At 39.6% G+C, this 23,161-nt stretch overlaps 1 protein-coding gene across 6 annotated transcripts; it reads right to left on the bottom strand.

Moving 5' to 3' along the window:
• Window positions 1-665: 665 nt before the first annotated feature.
• Window positions 666-21,906, bottom strand: LOC115944460 (zinc finger protein 248). Of its 6 annotated transcripts, none has more exons than XM_081824360.1 (8): window positions 21,785-21,906; window positions 20,918-20,989; window positions 20,084-20,185; window positions 19,942-19,983; window positions 17,701-17,814; window positions 10,295-10,421; window positions 9,915-10,010; window positions 666-5,074 (listed from the first exon to the last, which is right to left on the bottom strand). In XM_081824360.1, exons 4-8 carry the CDS (start codon window positions 19,954-19,956, stop codon window positions 3,579-3,581), a joined length of 1,848 nt encoding a protein of 615 aa, XP_081680486.1. In that variant the 5' UTR covers window positions 19,957-19,983; window positions 20,084-20,185; window positions 20,918-20,989; window positions 21,785-21,906; the 3' UTR covers window positions 666-3,578. The 6 variants fall into 6 exon arrangements, with proteins under 6 accessions (XP_081680486.1, XP_081680483.1, XP_081680487.1 ...); XM_081824357.1 differs by having other exon boundaries at window positions 666-5,077; window positions 21,785-21,905; XM_081824361.1 differs by lacking the exon at window positions 17,701-17,814 and having other exon boundaries at window positions 666-5,077; window positions 21,785-21,905.
• Window positions 21,907-23,161: the final 1,255 nt, after the last annotated feature.

Below are 23,161 nucleotides of genomic sequence, written 5' to 3'. Positions count from 1 at the left end.
CATTTCTTTTAACAGAATGTGGTACAATACAAAATAAAGTATCAAAGTATATTACAGGTAATTAGGGTGCTGTTTCAGGAAGCAAAACCATAGGTACTTAAAATTGTTGGTTATACATGTACATGTATTACACACACACACACACACACACACACACACACACACACTCTCTCTCTCTCTCCAGATAACCAAATGGCTCACTCCCTCCACTGTAGCCTTCCCAGTGAGGTCGTCCCTTCTCCATGCTATGTAGACTGAAACATCTTTCTGACAACTTTTCCTATTTTCATTTTACTTTACAGCACTTATCGCCGTCATCTTCTCCTTTGCAGACATTTTCTTGATAAGACTTCTGACAGCAACAAGGACACAAACTATCTGGTCACAATGACTTGTGAAAAAATAGTCTAGGATAAGTTCTCATTGGCCTATTTTGTAACAAACGACCATTCCTGGATCAATACAAATGCGGGTCCAGGAAGAGATGGTATCATCTGGGATAAATGTCAACTCTGTGTTCACAAGGACGGGCTATCTTATGGGAAGAATGTAGAAAAGTTGCCTCAAGCAGACAAAAAGTAACAGCCACTACACCTAATATTTAAGTACATGCTAAAAATGCCCTAGCAAGTGGACAAGGAAAAGGGTAAATTAATCAAACAACGCAGGGACAACTGGCTATTTATTTGGAAGAATACAGAGATGCTTATCTCACAACACATGTAACAAGAAACACCACACAGGGACATATGAAAAATGTCATTTAACATAATGTCTGCTTCATGCATGTCAACAGACATACCTGCCACAGTGCTCACTTCCAAAAGGAATTTACTTGTGACAATACAAAAGCACAATGAAGTAGAAATACTTAACTTTCAACTAGTAGAATAAGTTTATTTCTAATACTGAGACTTTACATAGGAGTTTACAGAAATAAAAAAAAACACCGTGCTGCTTATTATCCATTGGCTCCACCTAGACCTTCTCTCCGCTTTCTCTGTGCCCACCTGGGCTAACCTGCAGATCGCATCTGGTGGGGTTCTCCAAAGGGAGGCACCAGCAATTCAGTGCCACAATGCTGGTGGGGACAATATTCCCTCGGAGATGGTCTCTCCTCCATGAGAGCAGCTCTTATTGGGCTCTGGTGACACTAGTTTCTTTCCATCCTTTGCCCCTTTATGACTTAGAATGGTCACGGCTTCTGAGTGATGCTAGTCTCTAGGTGCTTCAGTATCCCTTGTTTCTGGCCCACACCACTGTAATACGTCTACCATTACAATCCTCTTGGTTGGGGTAGAATTCTGTTTTTCATTAGAAGCAGGGCTGATACAAAAGCTATCCTCATATTAACTTGTCAAAAGAAGTCATTCTTCCCCCAAATCACTGTATAGAACATGAATACTTAGAACTAAGTACTCGTCTGTACCAGCTGGAATGCCTTCAGCTAGAAGTAACAGATAGCCTTAAGGATAAATAAGCAACTATTATTACCACAGTAACAGAAAGTCCTAGCCAAGAACAGGTCCAGATGGAGTTGTGCAGCTCAGTGACGTCTGAGCCAGGCTTTTCCCATTTTGTCTACTGTTATCTTCAAGCTATTGCCCTTCAGGGCCACAAGCTATAATTTGGTATAACATACATACATGAAAAAGTCCAGCATAAGAGAGACAATCTCTACTTGTGTCTTCTCATGTTACAATAGTTTATCACTGAGATCTTTCCCAGAAGTACTGCAGAATATTTTCCAAACATCTCAACAGAATCACTAGAATAGCATCTCCACGATTAACTTAGATTAATCTGTATTTACTCCTAAATCATCTGGGGGAAGAATGGAAAGAGAGACAAAACAGAGCCCAGCAAGTAAGAAGCAGAGTAGTGGGTGGGCAATGTCTCTTGGAACTGCTCATCAGTGTGTTCCAAGGAGGTGTGGGAAAACAGTAGGACAAAGGAGGCAGGGACAGTGTATGACACCCTATTATTTTAAATACGAATACATAGTTCCTGGGGCACATACAACAGATCATGCCTAAATAGATACAACAATGAAATACCAAGAGTAAGAAAGTGGCATTCGAGTACATACCACTATTTTTTATTTGTGGAGTGCAGTGAGTATTCCTGTTCATAAATGATGTTAACCTTTGCAAAATTCATTTAAACCCCGTTATTAACAGCACTTACAACACTATAGGACTGACCCAGAGGCAGCTGAAAAACCTCAGAAAAATATTATTTGGCTTCTTTGGGAAGTAGTAGTAGATCAGTAACAATGGCCATACTAATTCCTATTTGCCAGCAACATCAGAGGGAAGGTTGGTGATGTGGTTGTAAAATAACATATACCAGCCAAACGATAAAGAGACTCAGGTAGTATTTACAATTAAGACTGGTGCAGAGGTAGTTAAGAAACCTCACAAAAACAAATTTGGGGTTCTTTACTGAAGAGGCAGTTCAGCAATAATGGCCATAGCTATTTGTTTATGTCAGGAAATGGGAGAGGGGGTATGTAGTTTATACTTTAAATTGTCCAGATATATTTTCATATATACACAGTGGTGTGCTGGTAAGTATTTGACAACAGGTTCTCTGAGAAAATAAAAACCCCGGTTTGTAGAGTTTGCCAATTTCCAGGGCATAAATGCTCCCACTAAAGCCAAGCTACCAGAAGTACGACACTGAGTGCAGAGGTGGGAAGAGATGTGCAGTAGCACATTAGGTGGTATTTTTACCATGTGACTTGATAATATAAGTGACCTAAAGAACAAAGAGCAAAATGTTATAAAGTAATTAAGAAGTGATGAGTGTATTTATTACCTTTTTAATATAATTTAATTTTTAAATAATAACTATGTTTAACAACTGGCTCACAAAATTCCCGAAAATTTAACCATCGGCAGCTGCAAGCCAGTGTGAGCTTACTCTAACACACCACTGCGTACATGTGGGTACATGTGTATAAATATATTTACATATACATATATATACATATATAATTATATCAACCTATAAAGACACTGGTGGTATTTAGTGTGGGTGATATAAATATAGACCATAACAGCTATTTAATTAAGGGATATTTTCTCTTCACAAGTATGTTGGACTCCAATATGCAAATCAAGCATACCTCTAACTTCTGCTATATTACTATACCCACATCAGGCCTTCAAACATCAGGGACTCTTCATAAATGTTTAATGTTGTTGCGATTCAACTTTTTTTAAGCTTCAGATTCCACTGTGAATATGGGTATGAATGAATACCATCCACTATATTTACAATAAAATTTGGTATCACATCTGGAATATGACACAATAAATTCTAGACAAAGATTTCTACCACATTCTTTAAGTGAATAAATTTCCCCTCAATATAAATTTTCTGATGAAAAGTTTCAGTTTTTCTGGAGAGCTTTCACATATTCAAAATATCAGTAAAGTTTTATGCTAGTATTAATTATCTGAAATACGATAAGACATCGCTTTCTAGTAACGTGAGGCATTCTTTGGGCTTCATTCATCTCATTTTTAAAAATGGTGTAAGAATTTGAGAGGGCACGTGAAGGCTTCTGGACATCAGGATGTTGAGAGAGCTTTCACCCTTGTGTGAATTCTCTGATGTTTTGTGAGTACCGACCTCTGACTGAAGGTTTTCCCACATCCATCACACTCATAGGGCTTCTCTCCTGTGTGAGTTCTCTGATGTTTAGTGAGAGCTGATTTTTCACAGAAGGTTTTCCCACACTCGTTACATTTATAGGGTTTCTCCCCTGTGTGAGTTCTTTGATGAACAATGAGGTTTGACTTCACACAGAAGGACTTCCCACATTCGTTACACATAAAGGGTTTCTCTCCTGTGTGTGTTCTCTGATGGACAGTTAGGGCTGACCTGTGGCAGAAGGATTTCCCACATGTATTACATTCGTATGGTTTCTCCCCTGTGTGTGTTCTCTGATGTTCCGTGAGGTTTGACTTTACACAGAACGTTTTTCCACATTGCTTACATTCATAGGGTTTTTCTCCTGTATGTGTTCGCTGATGGTTGGTAAGGTGTGGTTTCTGACAAAAGGATTTCCCACATTCTGTACATTCATAGGGTTTCTCTCCTGTGTGTGTTCTTTGATGTTGAGTGAGGTTTGACTTCTCCCAGAATGTTTTCCCACATTCACCACATTCAAAGGTTTTTTCTCCTGAGTGACCTCTTCGAAGCTGGGTGAGATGTGACTTCTTGTTGAAGTTATTTCCATTTTCATTGTGCTCATAAGGTTTTTTGCCCATGTGTACTATCTGACGTTTAAAGAGGGTTGACTTTTCCCACGTTTTAGGACCTACTTTATATTCATGGGGAATCTTTCTTGTATAGGTTCCCTGATGGATAATGAAAGTTGAGTTATCACAGAAGGTTTGCCCATATTCATTGTATTCATAAGGAGTCTCTCCTGTAAGAGTTCTCTGATGTCCCAATCTTAAATCTGTATAGAAGGACTTCCCACAAATATTGCATTCATATGGCTCCATCTCCAAATGAGTTCTCTGAGATAAACTGAGTTCTAAACTGTGGATGAAGGTTCTTCCACATGCATTATATTTACAGAGCGTCTCTCCTATCTGTATTTTCTTGTTTGTGAAAAAGGCCGCTTCCTCATGGAAGGTTTGTCCGTTTTCATTATACTCAGAAGGCAGGTCAAAAATTGGCTGACTGAGGTCATGGCTATGATTGAGCACATTCCTTTTTTGATTATATTTATAACATTTCCCTCCAGGAGGTGTTTTCTCATGCTTAATATCAAGGAGCAATTTCTCATATACATTAAACTCATCAGGCTTCTTCCCAGAATAGCTCTTTCTACTAATAATTAAGCCTGAAATATTTTTCAAACTCATTTCACATGAGTCACATATCTTATATGGAAAATTTCTTGAAGGAACAGAATCTGTGCCCAGATTGAAAGCTTTTCTTACTCTATCACCACTATCTACATTTAACGTTTTGTTGGTGGTGAAAGCAAGTTGCCAAAAATGTTCGTCTTCATTGTCCTGGCTGCTCTCTATCAGGTCATCAACTTTCCAGTCTTCTAGAAATGAGAAAAATAACCACATCTTATGAATCCTAGTACACTTCTAATGGGACTAAACTCACACAAATGCCCTTTCATGTAGTCGATTCTTTTGTTTTAGGCTCAGTTTCCTGGTGTGAACTAAAACCAAGCAAAGGTTTCCTTTATCCTCCTGGTCTCAGTGGAAAGTAAATATATGCTGCAGTGGAAACAGGGAATGGAAACTGGCAAGGACATTTAACATTTTAAATATAAAACCTTCAAAACTGGACGGAAAAGGGTGAAAATTCAAAACACAGGGAGCTGGGAGTGGCTGACTTGGGAAACTCAGAGAATGAGGTGAGCCAGACAGAGACACTGAACACTAAATAAAGTGATGTGGAGACTAGTGGACATGGCTTTCAGAGGATGAACTATGTGTGGTGGAGACAGAACAGTTCCGTCCTAATCCCCTCATATACAGATTCCTGGGGTAGGATTCTGGCTGGAGCACATGATTTTACTCTGCGCACCAACACCAAACTTCCTCGGGTTCAACCAAGAAGTCCTATAGCCCAGCATCTAGTTTTTCTTTTAACTTATTTTATAAGAAATAATTATTTTTTTTTACATGCTGTAAGACGCAGGCTAGAGAAAGTGAAATAAAATCAAGATACACGGTGAGCAAGGATTAGAGATTTTCTGAAAGGTGTCCACTTAGAAAGCAGGAAACTCAGAAAATTGGAGAATTCAACAAGGGAGCTTTTAAAATAAAAAATAAACTACAAATAGACTGAGAATCAGTAGAGGAAGAATTCAGAGACATCACGGTTCATGTCCTTATCCTCTCACAGCTTGACTACTACAGTAGGATTCTCACTAGTATGCATGTTGCCAGTCCTTTTTTCCCTTCCATTTGATTTATAAGAATCAACATAAATTTCTGAAAGCGCCTCCTTCCTCATTTTTTAAGGAACACTGCTTTACCTCAGACTCTCACTCTCCATCTAGCTGAGATTCACTACACCACAAATATCCAAAAGGAAATACAAAACAGATGAGGGGCAGGCCATCTCTGCCGAAGGACCAGGTTCACTTTGTTTTCTCACAGCTGCTAATGAATCTGTCCTGACCATCAAGTCATACATTGATTCACTTCAATCTGCTGGATTACTTCTCCCCAAAGCCATTTTATGTCTGAGGCAATGTTGATCTTTAAGTCTGCTTTTATACCTAGGTTTATCTTTTGTATCAAGGTTTTCTGCTTTTTTATCTAGCCTCATCTGTAGTTTTTACCTACTAGTGAGACCCATAAGGATCATGTTTCTCTACACGGTTCTGAGACCTTTGGTAAACTTTATCATAACAATCCTTGGCTGTGCTTCACTGTTGCTACCCAATGCAACAGTGTCAATCACGTGAGAAAAAACTTCGATGGCAGTCCTGAGCCCACTGCTCCAAGGGCCAAATAGTAGTAATTATTAGCCAGCAAAAACAAATCAATACAAAACAAACTTTCCACCAACTGGATTCACAGTTAAGTGTCCAAGCCACCACATCACATGTCCAAGTAACAGTATTTCTGTACAGGGGCGCCTGGGTGGCTCAGTTGGTTAGGCGACTGCCTTCGGCTCAGGTCATGATCCTGGAGTCCCTGGATCGAGTCCCGCATCGGGCTCCCTGCTCGGCAGGGAGTCTGCTTCTCCCTCTGACCCTCCCCCCTCTCATGTGCTCTCTCTCATTCTCTCTCTCTCAAATAAATAAATAAAATCTTTAAAAAAAAAACAAAAAAAAAAACAGTATTTCTGTACAGCTCCAGATGGGCCTCTCATAAACCACTCACTCCCAGAAACACAATGCAAACTGCATTCCAGCCCTGGCTCTTCCTGGAACCTGGACATCTTTCCGGAAATGCTGCTTTCATTGAAAACAAGCCAAAAAAATAATAATAAAAGAATAAATGCCAACAAACACTGCAACACCCCATCCACTTTCAGCCTTCACTCACTGTCTTTAAAAGTTTACTGCCTGTAAAATTCACCATAATTTGGTGATAAAGTTCTTTGCTCAATGCTACACCCTTTGTCAAGACCACAGTCTAGCTCTTGGCAGGTGTTACCAAAATCCTGCTTCCTCTGACCTCACAAAAGAGACAGAACATGAATAATTCATAAATGCAATGTGCATATGAATTATTTCCAACCTGTACGTGATGAACTGTAATACACGAGGACAAAATGGGAATGTGCTTTTTGGAAAAATACTACGGGATGCTTTCTGAATGGATGAAAAAGAGTGATCTCTTCCAAACTTGGCTTCACAGTTAATCAAAAAAGTAATTAGTAAACTATCAGAATTAGGAAAAGAAAGGGCCTTCTCTGTGGGAAAACAAAATCTCAATAAAGAAAGAAACCCTAAGCAAAAGTAATATGATTAGTTCTGAGTTTTGAGGATATAGCCACTAGTGGGTTAGGGTCATAAAATATGGGTTATTTAAATTACAGGGAAAAAAAATGAGCTCTAATTTAAAATAAATGAGATAACAAGCCATTACTATGTACCATTCAATGTTTAAACACTTTACACATACATTATTAAGTATCTGAGAAGCAAAGTAAACAAGAACGAAAGTTGTAGATAGAAGAGAAAGCATTTATACAGGAAATTTAAGATACAAGACAGTATGGGGTTTAGAGGAAATTCTGGAGAGCAGAGAGAAAAGAAATGAGACAGGTAGAATAGGAGGACCATATTATAATAGTCAATGAAAGGAGACTTTAATTTTAATTTCATTTCTTAATAAGTAGCAACTTTGCCAAGCTAGTGAAAGATAAATCGGATGCTTCAGGTAAGAAAATAAAAATCATTTAGGGATTAGATCAAGCCAGGAAAGAGAGAACACACAGTTCTGGTTTTGAGTGGGATCAGTGAGAAATGAGAAAACAAAGAGACGTGAAAGCTGGTTTTGAAAGGTAAGCGACCCCGGAGTATAAGGACACTAGCAATAGGGGATAATGGGTTTAGTGCACTGATCCCAGAGCTGCCATGTAAGATGGTAATAGGACGCTAGGATATTCCTTACTGGATTCCTGAGAAACCAGGCTCTCCGGTTTTCATAGTACTCAAGACTGTTCCTCAAGCTCCTCTTGTGATGAGATTTAATAGATTTTCAGGCCTCGTAAAAGAAGAATTGTTCCAGGACCACTGATCTCATGTACAAACCACCACTTTCTAGGAGTCTGCAAACTATGACTGCTGAGCAAAGGTCCTTGAACTACAACTGTTTTTTACATTTTTAGAGGGAAAAGACAGAAGAGGCAGTAGGGAGGAGTGAGAGGGAAGAAGAAAGAGGGGAGGAGAGGGAAAAGGAGAACCAGGCAAGAAGAGGAGGAGGAAGTGGAGGAGGAGGGATCACACCCAGACCGCATGTGACCCACCAGACCTAAAATATGTGCTACTGTCTTTATATAAAAGTCCACCAACCTCCGACCTGGAAGCTCTCAGCCAACCTTGTGCCTTTACCACCACCCACAGCTGACGCCTCGCACACGGGCCCTACTGGCTCTGGCCTCAGCCACGAACCAACATCCTTTTCAACACACAGCCTGGGCTCTAGCAGTTCTCTCCAGCTTCTCGTGTCCAAGTTTAGGTATGTTGTAAGTCCCCTATCATCTAATTTCCTCTCAGTAAATGGCACCCTGATTTACCCAGTTGCTTAAGACAAATCAGTCAAGTCATACTAGACTCCTGGCTCTCTTCCACACTATCAATCCAACAGCAAATCTTGTTGGCCTCATCCTCAAGATCTACATACAAACCTACCACTCCTCAGCACTTCCAACATCGCCTAAGGATTATCCTCTCTCCTCTGGAGTATATAATAGTCTCCTAAGTGGTATTCCTTCCTTGCTCGTGCCTAAGCACCACCTAACCACCAGATTGTATTTAGTGCATAAACTATAAATCAGATCTGATTATTTAATCTGACTTAATTTACTCAAAAAAAAAATACAATGATTTCTCACATCACTCAAAATAAAATTACCATGGTCCATGCTACTTATGACATCACCTCCTATCACTCTCCCCAACACATATTCACCTCCAGCCACAATGGCCTCCTTGCCATTCTTCAAACACTCTAAGAACACCGCTGAGAAGTTTGGCATCTGCCTGGAACAGCTCACAGTTTCACTTTACTAGGGTCTCATCCCTCCTTTGGACCTCATCAAACAGGCTTTCTCTGACTTCCTTACCCATTAGCACAGGCCATTATTCTCCACCCCGTCCCCACTGTTTTAACTCTCTCCACAGTGCTTACCACCACAAATACTGGTTGTACATGTTCACGCGCATACGCTTGGGCATGTGCACACACACACATACTTCTTGTCCCTCACTGTAATACACACTCCATGAAAAAGGGATATTATTCTTTTACCTAAAAACGTAACTGGATCATAGTGGGTACCCAACACATATTTGTTAAATGAATATGTTAAGTATTGCATGAATACACACCAGGTAACAAAAGGTGTCCGAAGAGAATAGAGGGAAGGTGAACAATTTTAAAAGATAAGCTAACCAAGAAAAATCACCTAAGATGAAGCCAACTGAGTTTGCATTATAGGTATTAGTAAATCACTCTAAAATATCATAGGACAAAGGAAAGCATTTATGAGGGGAAAGTGACATGTGGAGGAATGTGATTAAGGTAATGGAGGGAGATGTGAGCCAACTGTCCTTTGTCACTTCCAAAGGTCTAAAGTTTAAAAAAGAAATTTCTGAAGAATATTTCACAAGTGATAAACCCTAAACCAAAGGCCTAAGATCTCATTCCCTTGTTTTCCACCTGCCTGTGAACTCACTAACTCACCTTGATGGCAGTGGCTTGGGAATCCTGCCTCTAATATCCAGGGCTCTTCTCCTTGCTCTATCTTGAAGACCACTTCTGGCTTAGTAATGCAATATCCTGTTGAGAAAAAATAATACAAGATGATAGCTAAATAGCCTGGCTTCAGGGACTCTGAAAAATGATGGGGAAGAAAGGTACAGCCTCAGGAGCTGCCCAAGGGAGATGCCCAAATGAACCAACTCCTGAGGAGGTTAAGAACACAGCATTCTGTATGGTGGCCAGAGAGACTGGTCATCTCAGGGCCTTGAATCTCAAGCATCAGTCAAAATTCCACAGGCAGTTCCTGTTTCAACAACTAGAAATGCATGCTAAGGGTAGTCACCAGGAAAAACAATTCTTACCTACTGAGACAAAATGGCTGTAGTTTTCTAGAATCACATCTCTGTATAGTATCTTCTGAGCAGGATCCAGCAGATACCACTCTTCCTGAGTGAAGTCCACACATACATCTTTGAATGACACTTGTTCCTGTAATGGTATATTCCTTTTCTATATGAAGCCGTCAGAACTATATGACATGGAAGAAATTTAAAAGGGCTAATCTCTTTAGAGTTTGCTAAAAACTGACAGATAGGATGCCTTCTTTTGTGTTACTTACTCTGTAGGATAAAAGAAATATCTCGTACAAACCGAGTTTCCACTAAAGGCTTAGAACTGTTCCCCTTGCTGCAAACACTACTGATGAAAACAAACACACACCATTCCTGTTCTCAAAGTGCTTATGATCTGATGAGGAGACATATACATTAACATTTATTAAGTTTTTTTTTTTTTTTAAGATTTTATTTATTTATTTGAGAGAGAATGAGATAGAGAGAAAGAGCATGAGAGGGGGGAGGGTCACTGGGAGAAGCAGACTTCCTGCTGAGCAAGGAGCCCGATGCGGGACTCGATCCCGGGACTCCAGGATCATGACCTGAGCCGAAGGCAGTCGCTTAACCAACTCAGCCACCCAGGCGCCCAACATTTATTAAGTTATACACAAGAGCTAGCGGGATGCACACGGTAGACTGCAAAGGAAAGCAGACCAAGAAAAAATTAGTTCTTTAATATTATCATTTATATGATATAAAAAATAGACAATAAAACAGACAAAGCAGACCAAAGGGGACCCAAATACTGGAAATAATAAACAAGAACTTCAAAATGGATTATGATTAATATGTTCAATAAAACAGGAAAATATGAACAAAATAATTGGGAGAAGTTCAATGGATATATGGTATGTGTACTGTGCAGAAAAAAATTACTAGAGCAGGCTGAGACTGGTCTGCTTTGAAAGGTCTGCTGCTATGAGGGTATCCCTTGGCTGGCATCTGGGAACTTAAATTCCCTAATAAGAATGGTTCACTAAGCCTAAACTGTTTGTGTAAGCAATATGGTTTATACTGCACACATGCATTCCTTCTAAGTCTGGAAGTTTCTGTGCCAAGCAGAGAGTACCAATGTGATCAGCTCCCGATTAAAAACATTGAGCCCTGGGTGTCTACTGAGCTTCCGTGGCAGACATTTCAAGTTTGTTGTCAATCTCATTGCTAGATTTGGGAGAAAACTCTTAGAAGTTTGCTCCTGGCTTCCTCTCAACTATGCTCTGTGTGCACCTTTTCCCCTTATTGATTCTGCTTTATCTTCTTGCACTTTAATAAGTCATAGCCATAAGGAGAACCACTTGCTGAGTCACCCTAGTAAGTCACTGAGCCTGGGGATGGTCTTGGGGACCTCTGATAGATGTGTATACAGACATAGATAAAACGGGCATTCTAGAGCTGAGAAATACAACACTGGAATTAAGAACTCATTAAATGGGTTCAAAATCCTATTAGAGAAAACATATATCAATCTAACAAGAGTATCAAAACATGTATGTATCTAACAAAAGGGTACCAAAATACATACCTCCAAAACTGATAGAACTGAAAGGAGAAATACATAAATTTGTAATCCTAGTTGGGAGGCTTCAACACTCCTCTGTCAATACTGAGAGATCAAGGAGGCAGAAAATCAGTAAGTATAAAGACGATCTGAACCACACTATCCATCAACATGATCTAATTGATAGTTACAGAATACCCCATCCGAAACAATAAAACACATTTTATCATTCTATTCTAGCTCATATGTAACATTCACCATGACAGACCATAGTCTTGGCCACAAAACACATCTTAACAAATTTAAAACAATAGCTATCATACAAAATACGTTCTCTGACTACAATGGAATAGAAATCAATAAACAAGAGATATCTGGGAAATCACTCGAACACTTGAAAATTAAACAACACACTTATAAATAACCTAGAGTTCAAAGAGGTCTCGAAAGAAATTTTTAAACATTGTACATGAAATTAAAATAAAAATACCACTTATCAAAATTTGTGGGATGAATTGAAAGCAGTACATAGAGGGAAATTTATAGCAGTGTCTATATTAGAAAAGAAAAATTTTAAATCTGTAACCTAAGTTTCCATCTTAGTACACTATAGAAGAAAAGTAAATTAAGCCAAAAGCAAGCAAAATAAAGGAAATATTAGAATAAATCAATGAAATTGAAAACATGAAAAAAAAAGAAAATTAATGACACCAACAGCTGCTTCTTTGAAAAGATCAATAAATTAATAAACTTCCAGAAAATTTAACCAAGAAAAAAGAGAAAAGAAACAAATTGTGAATCTCAGAAATGAAAGGTCAACACTACTGATCCTAAGGACATTAAAATAATAAGAGAATACTACAAACAATTCTATTCCTGAAAAATTAACTTAGTTGAAATGGATAAATTCCTTACAAGACACAGCTACCAATTCATACAAGGAGAAATAGATAACCTGAACAGATCTATATCTGTTAAAAACAAAATTGAATTACTAGTCAAATCACTCCCAAAATACAAAGTACTAAGCTCAAATGGTGTCACTAGTGAATTCTACTAAACATTTAGGGAAAAAATACTAATTCTCCACAATATCCTGCAGTAAATAACACTTCCAAACTCATATTATAGGGCCAACATTACCCTGATTCCAAAACTAGATAAAGACATGAGAAACTAAAGACCAATAGCTCCCATTAGCATAGACACAAAAATCCTCAAATATTGGCAAATCAAATCTGACAATATATACAACGAATTATAAACCATAACCAAGTGGAATTTATTCCAGGTATGGAAGGCCAGGTTAATGTTAATAATAAAAAAAAAAATCAATCAATACAATCCAGCACATCAATAAGCCAAAGAAGAAAAATTACATGATCAAATCGATTGATGAAAAAAAAGCATTTGACAAAATCTAACAGCCATTCATGATGAAAATTCTCAGTGCACTAGGAATAGGGGGAATTCTCTCAGCTTGATAAAGACCATCCACAAAAACCTTACAGCTAACATCATATTTAATGTTAAGAGACTGGACACTTTTCCCCTAAGGGCAGGAACAGGGCGAGGATGTCTTACCTCAATGCTCCTATTCAACTCTGTACTAGAAGTCCTAGCTAGTGCAGTAAGACCAAAACCAAACCAAACCAAACCAAACCAAAACCAGAAATAATACATATGTGATTGGCTCTGTATCCTGTTTCATTATCTATTTTTGTGCCAGTACCATACTGTTTTGATTACTATAGCTTTGTAGTATATCTGGAAATCCGGGACTGTGATCAATTTGTGAAACAAATCCAGCTTTGTTTTTTTTCCCTAAGATTGCTCTGGCTATTCAAAGTAGAACAGAACAAGGGCGCCTGGGTGGCTCAGTCGTTGGGCGTCTGCCTTCGGCTCAGGTCATGATCCCAGGGTCCAGGGCTCAAGCCCTGCATCGGGCTCCCTGCTCCGCGGGAAGCCTGCTCCTCCCTCTCCCCCTCCCCCTGCTTGTGTTCCCTTTCTCGCTGTGTGTCTCTCTCTGTCAAATAAATAAATAAAATCTTAAAAAAAAAAAAAAACAAAGTAGAACAGAACAGAGAGACCAGAAATAAACCAACAGTTATATGGTCAGCTAATCTTCAACAAAGGAGGCAAGAATATCCAATGGGAAAAAGACAGTCTCTTCAACAAATGGTGTTGGGAAAACTGGACAGCTAGCTACATGCAAAAGAATGAAACCGGACCACTTTCTTACACCATACACAAAAATAAACTCAAGATGAATTAAAGACCTAAATGTGAGACCTGAAACCGTAAAAATCCTAGAAAAGCACACAGGTAGTAACTTATTTGACGTCAGCCATAGCAACTTCTTTCTAGATATGTCTCTGAAGAGAAGGGAAACAAAAGCAGAATCAAACTTTGGGACTACACCAAAACAAAAGGCTTCTGCACAGCAAAGGTAACCATCAATAAAACAAAAAGACAACCTACTAATGGGAGAAGATATTTGCAAATGATATATCCGTTAAGGATTTGATAGCCAAAATATATAACTCAACACCAAAAAAACCCCAAATAAGCTGATTAAAAACTGGGCAAAGGACCTGAATAAACATTTTCCAAAAAAGACATTCAGATGACCAAGAGACACATGAAGAGATGCTCAACATCACTAATCACCAGAGAAACTCAAATCAAAACCACAATGAGATATCACCTCACACCTGTCAGAATGGTTAGAATCAAAAAAAAGAAATTACAAGAGTTGGTGATAGTGTGAAGAAAAAGGAACCCTTGTGTACTGATGGTGGGGATGAAAACTGGTTCAGCCATTATGGAAAACAGTGTGGAGGTTCCTCAAAAAATTAAAAATAGAACTATCCTATGATCCAGTAATTCCATCACCAGGTATTTACCCAAAGAAAAGGAAAACACTGACTGGAAAAGATATTTATATGGCAGCACTATTTACAGTAGGTAAGATGGATAAAGAAGATGTGGGTGGGTGTGTGTGTGTGTGTGTGTGTGTGTGTATAAAATGGAATATTACTCAGCCAGAGAAAAGAATGAAATCTTGAAAATTCCAACAACATGGATGGATCTAGAGGGTATAATACTAAGTGAAATAAGTCAGACAAAGACAAATATATGATTTCACTCATATGTGCAATTTAAGAAACAAAACAAACAAAGCAAAAAAGAAACAAAAAAAGAGACTCCCAAATATAGAGAACAAACTGGTGATTACCAGAGGGAAGGCAGGTGGGAGGAGGGGATGAGACAATTGGGTGTATCACTGAAAAGGAAAAACAAACTCTCTTTATTTGAAGTCAATATTATTATCTATGTAGAAACTCTCAAGTAACTTACAAAAAGAAAGAAAAAAATCTACTGGAAGTAATAAGGAAATATCAAAACATCACAGGATACAAGGTCAATAAAAAAAGTCAACTGTTTTCCTATATCTGAAAATACCATTTACGATTGCACCCCCAAAAAAGGTACTCAAGTATAAAATCTAACACAATATGTATATATAGAAAAACACACCATTTGATGGAAGAAATCAAAGATCTTAAGAAATGGAGAGATAGTCCATATTCATCAATAGGAAGACTCAATATGCCTAAGATGTCAATTCTTTCCAACTTAATCTATAAATTCAACACAATCTAAATAAAAATCCCCAGCTATTTTGCAGATATTGACAAAATGATTCTGAAGTTTATATAGAAAGACAAAGGATCTAGAATAGCCAACACAATGTGGAAGAAAAATGAGAATTCACATTGCCTGATCTTAAGAGTTACTATAAAGCTACCAGTAACCAAGACAGTGTGTTAGTGCTGAGAGAGACACACAGATCAACAGAACAGAACAGAGCATCCAGGAATAGATCTACCAAAATAGAGTCAAATGTTTTTTGACAAAGGCATAAAGGCAATAAAAGGAGAAAAGATAGGCTTTCAACAAATGGTGCTTGAACAACTGGGACACTCATGCAAAAGAAATCAACCTAGACACAGACCTTACACAAGGATTAACTAAAAATGAATATGAGGTCTAAATGTAAAATGCAAACCTTTAAACCTTCTAGAAGAAAATACAGAACAAAGAATATAGGAGAAAAATCTCTGTGACCCTAGATTTGGTAATGAGTTTTTAAATACAACAGAAAAAGCATATTCCATGGGGGGTGGGGGAAGCATAGGTTGGATATTATTAAAAATAAAATCGTCTGCTCTGTTAAAGACATTTCTAAGAAAATGAGAGGACAAGGCACAGACTGGAAGAAAATATCTGCAACACATTATCTAATAAAGGATTTGCATGCAAAAAATACAAAAGAAGTCTTAAAGCTTCATAAGAAGAAAACAAATGACCCAATTGAAAAATGGGCAAAAGATCTGAACAAACATTTCACCAAAGATATAAGGATAACAAATATATATATGAACAGATGCTCAACATCACCTATTAGTGGGGAAATGCAGACAACATGACATTATTTATTAGAATGTGTTAAATTAAAATTTAAATCCAAAATTATGACAATACCAATTTCAGGTCCAGAATCAGAACAACAAAGATTCTGATTTGTAGTTGGTAGGAACACAAACTGATACAGCACCTTTGTAAAAAATATTTTGGCAATTTCTTGCAAAACTATACATACATACATACATACATACAAAACTGACCCAGCAATTTCACACCCTATGTGTTTGAAAACTTATGTCTGCTTAAAAACCTACACATGAAAATTTCTAGCACCTTAATTCATAATGGCCCCAAACTGGAAGAATCAAGAGTCCATGGGTTAACAACTCTGAAATCATGTATGTGTATTCTGGAATTGAACTATCAAATAAATGAAATTCAGATGATGTCAGCTGGATTCTCATTGTTAGAGTGGAGATTACAGACAAACAAGGAGAGAAGGTTACAATGTTCCATGTGGTAATGATTACAACAGGAGACAACAGTGTGAACTAATACTTAGCTTAATATACAGATGGTTACATACTGAAATATTTATAGACACCTGTATATACATGAGAGAGTATACGCGTGTATTTCCTCTTTCAGTTAGCTGGGAGGGTCTGCGAGCAATGACACACCAGTAGCAACAGACACACCTAGTCCCCCAATCTTGGTTTCTCATACTATGCTCCAATGAAAAGAACCAGAGCTATTTAGAAAAAAAAAAAAAAAAGGCTAATTCTAAAGCAGGAAAGATGTAAGATGAACCTGGAAAACCAACTAACAGGGAGGAAGGAAGAAGTATTCACACAATAACGGGGTGTGTCAAAAGACACAGGAACCAACAAAAGGTACTTTTTAAACATTTTATTTACTTATTTTTGAGAGAGAAGGAGAGGGAAAGAGAGCATGAGCAGGGGGAGGAGCAGAGGGAGAAAGAGAGAATTTCAAGCAGGCTCCACGCTCAGCAAAGAGACCAGGACCCTGAGATCATGACCTGAGCCGAAATCAAGAGTCAGACACTCAACCGACTCAGCCACCCACGCGCCCTTAGAAGATGCTTTTAATAACCAACCTGGAATAACTTGAGCAGCGAAAGAAAACAAGGCAGCATTGTACTATAACCAAATATAAAATAACTATCCATGAATTCATGCTGATATAAATAAATGGATTAGTAAATAGGAGAGAACAGAAAAATCTCCTGTGAAGAATTCCTGATAATTTATGTAGATACTCCAGCAGGAAGGAGGTATCGTGTAACTCCCACTTCTTTCCAAAGAGTACAGTATGAAAACAGAGGAAACAAAGAGTAGCTTTACTGCTACTCGTGACCACATTACTTCAGCTAAGTGATCAACAGTGATACATCACTGTAATAAGTCATGTTGACAACACTTACCCTTGATATGATGTGACCAAATGACATTGTATCTCTGTGGTCTTCCTCCAAGAAGCCCATAACCTCAGTCTTATCATGAAAACAACAGCAGACAATTCCCAATTGAGGGACATCCTACAAAACAACTGAATGTACTCCTCAAAACTGCCAAGGTTATCAAAAACAAGGAAAGTCTGAGAAATTGTCACAGCCAAGGGGAGCTTAAGGTAACGACTAAGTGAAACATGGTATCCTGAAACAGAATACCTGCATGGGGGAGAAAACACGAGGGTCAATTATCAAAATATAAATTATATACCATAAAATAATAGTTTGCAACCTATATAACAGACAAGCATTAGTATGTCTAATATATAAAGAGCTAGACACCAAAGAAGAAAAAAAAAAAAGCCAGAAACCTAAGAGCAAAATGGGCAAAAGATATGAACAGAGGGTTCACAGAAACGTAAATACATCTTTCAGATACATGAAAAAGAAATTTAACCTCACTCATAGTTTAAAAAATTGCAAATACAAACTTCATAAAATACCACTTTTTATCTATCCATTGCCAAAATTCCAAAAGTTGAACCACATGTTCTATGGGAGAAGCTGTGGACAAAACAGCACTCACTCAGTGTCAATGGGAGTGACACAAAATGATACCATAATCCCAACTGATCAAGTGTATCAATTATATTCACCCTTTGACCTGGCAACGCACTTCTGGGAATTTATCTGAGAGAAAAAACCTATATGTACAAGGTCATTCATTAGAATATGGTTTGTAGTGGCAAAAGGTTTGAAATAATTCATAAGTAATAATCACCAGTTTAATAAACAATGGAACATCCATGCTTGAATTACTGTGCAGTTATAACAAAGAAAGAAGCAATCCATGTTCTGTTAACAGAAAGATGTCTGGGACAGGCTGAAAAAAGTGAAAAAAAGCAAAGAAAGAACGGAAAATTGTGTATAGACTCGCTACTCAAAGTGTAGTTCCCTGAGCAGCAGAGTCAGCTTCACCTGGGAGCTTTTTAGAAATGCAAAACCCAGGGCCCCACCAGATCCACTAAATCAAAATCTGCATTTTAACAGGATGCCAGTGAGGTACAGGTGCATCTAAGTTTGAAAAGCCTTAAGGATGATGGATTCCCTTCTAAATAAAAGTAGGGGGCATACAAGAATATTCTTTAACTGAAAAAAGAAACACTGGGAGGACAAACAAGAAAGACAGATATCTACAGCAGGATGACCCTATATTCCAGTTTGTCTGGGACTGTCCCAACATATGCCAGTTGTCCCGTCATAACTTTATAGAACCTCTTTCATTCTCAGTGGAAGTGTCTCCATTTAGATGAGAAATAAATGTCACCCTTCCTAGAGGGAACATCACTTAACCTTTTAACCATGTTAATAAATTACTAATTCAGAAGTATTTTATTTAAAAAAAAGAGAGACAAAACCAGTCAGGAAAAAAGATAGACTGAAAAAAGCAGTGAGCCAAGGATGGGTAAGCAATAAACCCAAGGAGAGGCAACGTCTGGGGCAAAAGGGAAAGACAACTTCGTGAGGAACAGGAAGGGAATGTATCAGAGTTAAGAAAGGAGAGCTAGGAGGGAGGTGTCAGAGACAACAGAGACTGAGGACTCTGCCATAGGAAGGTCAAGTAAGACAAAGACAAAAACTGGATTTGACTACAATTTGGTGGCCTTTTCCAGAACTGCTTCAGGTGAGTGGTGGTGAAGGAGCAAGAATGCATTCATGAGGTTGAAATGCAAATGAGAAATGCAGAGACCAAAACCAGAACAGTCTGCTACTCAAGCTAGAAATACAAACAAGCTGACGCAAACAGTTATGGAGAGTTATCTGGAGGATGTCCGGTCCCTCCATTCTGCCAGATCTTCAAAGTCTCATTCCTGGATTAAGCAGGACCATGAGAGAGCTGTCTACTCAAACCTCACTTTTGGTCCCCTGAAAAGCATCCACACATCTTTGGCACGGTGCTGTGTCTATCAGATGATTACAGGCAATTTCAGTGTTTTGATTAGAAAGATCAGAGAAAATTTTACAACTTGCACAACTCCGTAAAATTAAGAGTCCTACATCTAATTCTACCAACTCTTTGAATTTGCTACTCTCGACATATTTCCCTTCAAGTAATTCTTGCGTAGTTCTCTTTTCTCGTAAAAATATGAATCCTTACAAACTTTAGAATACCCATTTTAAAACAAAGTGGGAATAAACAAACAAAAAGCTCACCTGGGATCTGTTCATTTTCTGCTCTTAGTGAAGGAGGGAGAGCTGAGGAAAAAGGAAGGAAGAAGGAAGTTAGGAGAGACTTGGCCTGCCTTGCAGTTCCTGGATTTACCTGCCTACACAGCTCCACATACAAGATACTTACGTGTCCATGTGTGGCTCCGATATATGTTGAGCTTAGACATGATACTTTTCACTGAGTGAATGTAAACATTTGTTTCTTATTGATTTATTACCAATTTAGGTTCTGTGACACAGAAAAATTAAAAACATGAGAAGATGAGTTTAACATTTAACAGTAACCTAAAGGAGGAAACACTATGGATTTGTCAGAACTGATGTGGTAGGGAAAAATTAAAAATCTCAAGCCACATTGTTAATCTGTTTTCCTGTTAACACTATGAATCCCTTGAGGTCAGATAATCCAAGACACCTCTGAAAAAAAGAGATGGGGGTGTTTAAGGCAAGATAAAAAATTGTTTAATGTTTGTTCTAACCTTCTTACAACTTTTAAAAGGTCTTTTAATTAAGAAACTATCTTTGACTTAACAGTGACAAAATGGGCAGGGGCTTGGGAATTTGCAGACCTGACTTTTAACCATGGTTCTGCAACTAACAAACTGCATGATCTCCATCAGTCACCTTCTCAGACTCAAAATCCTTTTTTCATTTTTCAAATAAGGTCAAAGCAGATAACCTCTTGCCTGCACTACCATCCTGCGCGTCTATAAAGCCAGGAGAGCGGGAACCTCAGCATCTTTCTAGATGCCATTCTCAGCATTTTTCTAGATGCCATCAACAATGGGAAATACTGAACGGAAAATAAGGGGAGTAGGGGGTGTTTGGGGAGGGGTGAGGACAGAATTTCCTTCGCTATGGCTGCTGAGCCTTTCATTCCCGACCATGCCCTCACAAACTCTCTAAAGAGGTCACATCTCCTGTGTAGCCTGCGTGCCCACCCCTCTCAGCTCCAGCTCACCTCGCTCTTCTTAAATTTGTCCCAGACCTTCCACCGTCACACAGCCTTCGATGGCTTCAGGATACTGTCATGCTTATACATAACAAATAACAAATGAATACATAATAAATAATAACTGGGGACCTGGGGAATGTTAGAGCCAGGAAAGGGCCTTGGTGGCTAGCTAGTCCAGCCTCTTCCCTCTTCCATTGCACAAATGAGTTAACTGAGCAATGAAGGCCCTAGAGACTTGTCCAAGCTCCAGCCGCATGTATTACATACATAACAAACAAATACAATAACAGCTAGCAAAATGTGAGTGCTCAGAACAATGCCATGCGGCAAGTATTACTTATATCCACACTTTACAGATAAGGAGACCGAGCCTCATGTCGACTATTCGGTCAGAGCAATTCATTCACATCTGACGCCCTGCCTGGTTCTCCTACAACCGCGCCCCTCCTAGTAAGCCCGGCGCACATACGACGCACGCACACACGTCACAACGTCAAGCGCGCACGCACGTCGCGCACGCGCGCTCACTCCTTCCCGGAGCCCCCACCCCCTCCCCGTGGGCCCAGCGCACACGTCACGCACGCGCACTCCCCACCCGCGGCCGCACGACGGCGCAGCCAGCTTAGCGCTGGGGCTGGACACCTGCGGACCCTCCGAGCCCGAGAGCCCACGTTCCCACGCGGGACCCTGGTCCCTTAGAGACGCCCCCGCCCGCCGTCCTCTCAACTCTGTAGGCGCCGCAGACGCCTGGGTTCGCTCCGGTGTCCGCGGAGCTCCTACCCACCACCCGGCACCGCCGCCCCCGCCGGACCCCCCGAGCCGCGCAGGGCCCTCTCGGCCCACGCCCCCACGCCCCCACCCCCCGGGGCTCACCCGCAGTTCCCTCGCCGCGTGGACCCGGAAGCCAGGGAAGGTTTCCCACGAGGGGCTGGAGGCCGGGGAAGGACGAGCCGGGAGGAGAAGGCGGGGATGCACATGCGCAGACGGAGGGAGCGGCGCGGCGGCGGCGGGTAGCTGGAACTCCGCTCCTCGCCGCTTGGGCTGGGAAAGTAGCGCTACCCTTAGAAGGGATGCCTCACCTCCTAGTCGTAAAGAGTAAGCTAATAGTGCCGAGCTAGCAGGGTTTTAGTGAAGAGGCCTTTAGACGTAGATCTAGCAGGTAAATTGTTAGTACCTCTCTCGAGATTCTCTTCCCCGGTGTGCACCATGCCCATTTCTTGAGAAATCAGCTGGAGAGTTTCTGCCGACTTTGCTGAGTTGAGAGATTACTGAGATACTCATGCCTGCTGCCTGGAGCCACGGTGCTTTCTGTCCTTGCCCCTCGACCTGTGCATCAAAGCAGTGCACCTTTTAGACACAAGCCGAGAGAAAGAAAGCTGTGCTTGAATTTCATTTATGTACATGGTATCTGTGGCCAGCATGGTTATTCTCGAATGAGAGAAGCAGCGAGCTAGCAATTCGGTATTAATACTAAAAACCGTTCATGTGTAAAAAACTGTTCGTGTACCAAACTTGAAAGCACGCTGTCATCTCCCGCAACCTCCCGTATATACTTCACCCAACTTTCCCCAATGTTAACATTTTACAGAGCCATGGTACTTTTATCAAAACTAGGAAAGTAACTCGGGTGCAATTCTATTAATTAATTACAGAGTTTATTCAGATTCCGTCAAGTTTTCCACTAACGTCCTTTTACTGATCCAAGATTCTATCCAGATACCGCAGTACATTTAATCATCATGTCTGCTCCAATCTGTAAGAGTTTTTTCGTCTTTCCTGGTCTTTCATGACCTTCACATGGCGGAAGAATAGTCAGGTATTGTGAAGAATGTCCCTGAATTTATGTTTGTCTAATGTTTTCTCCTTATTGGACCGAGGTTACAAATTTTTAGGAAGAATCCCTTGGGAAGATGTGCCCTACCTATATATCAGGTGACACATGATATCAACTATCATACTAACCTTTATTACTTGGTTAAGATGGTATCTGACAGGTTTCTCCACTATATAGTTAGGATTTTTCCATTTCCAGTTTGCACTTAAGAGTGGGTTGCTAAGTCCAATGCACACTCAGGGGACAGAGGAAATTAGCTCCATTTGGAATTTGTGGTCATATTTTAAAACCACCACGTGTATTAATAAATTTGAGGGGAGACCCTCTGAAGTTACCCAAGCATACTGTTTCTATTTAGAGTTCTGGCCACTAATTTTAACTTTCATTGCTGGATCTTGCCTGCAACCACTTTTACT

This window comes from Leptonychotes weddellii, chromosome 6 (assembly GCF_054177405.1).
Source record: "Leptonychotes weddellii isolate Sample4059 chromosome 6, ASM5417740v2, whole genome shotgun sequence".
Classification (NCBI taxonomy): Eukaryota; Metazoa; Chordata; class Mammalia; order Carnivora; family Phocidae; genus Leptonychotes; species Leptonychotes weddellii.
The sequence above is the reverse complement of the archived record's forward strand: the minus strand, read 5'-3'. Positions and strand labels throughout refer to the sequence as shown.

Coding starts and splice junctions, on each gene's coding strand:
- LOC115944460 (XM_081824357.1), bottom strand. Junction 10,422..17,700: donor TTGGTCACATCATATCAAGG/GTAAGTGTTGTC, acceptor ATACCATTACAG/GAACAAGTGTCATTCAAAGA. Junction 5,078..9,914: donor CCCAAGCCACTGCCATCAAG/GTGAGTTAGTGA, acceptor TCTCATTTCTAG/AAGACTGGAAAGTTGATGAC.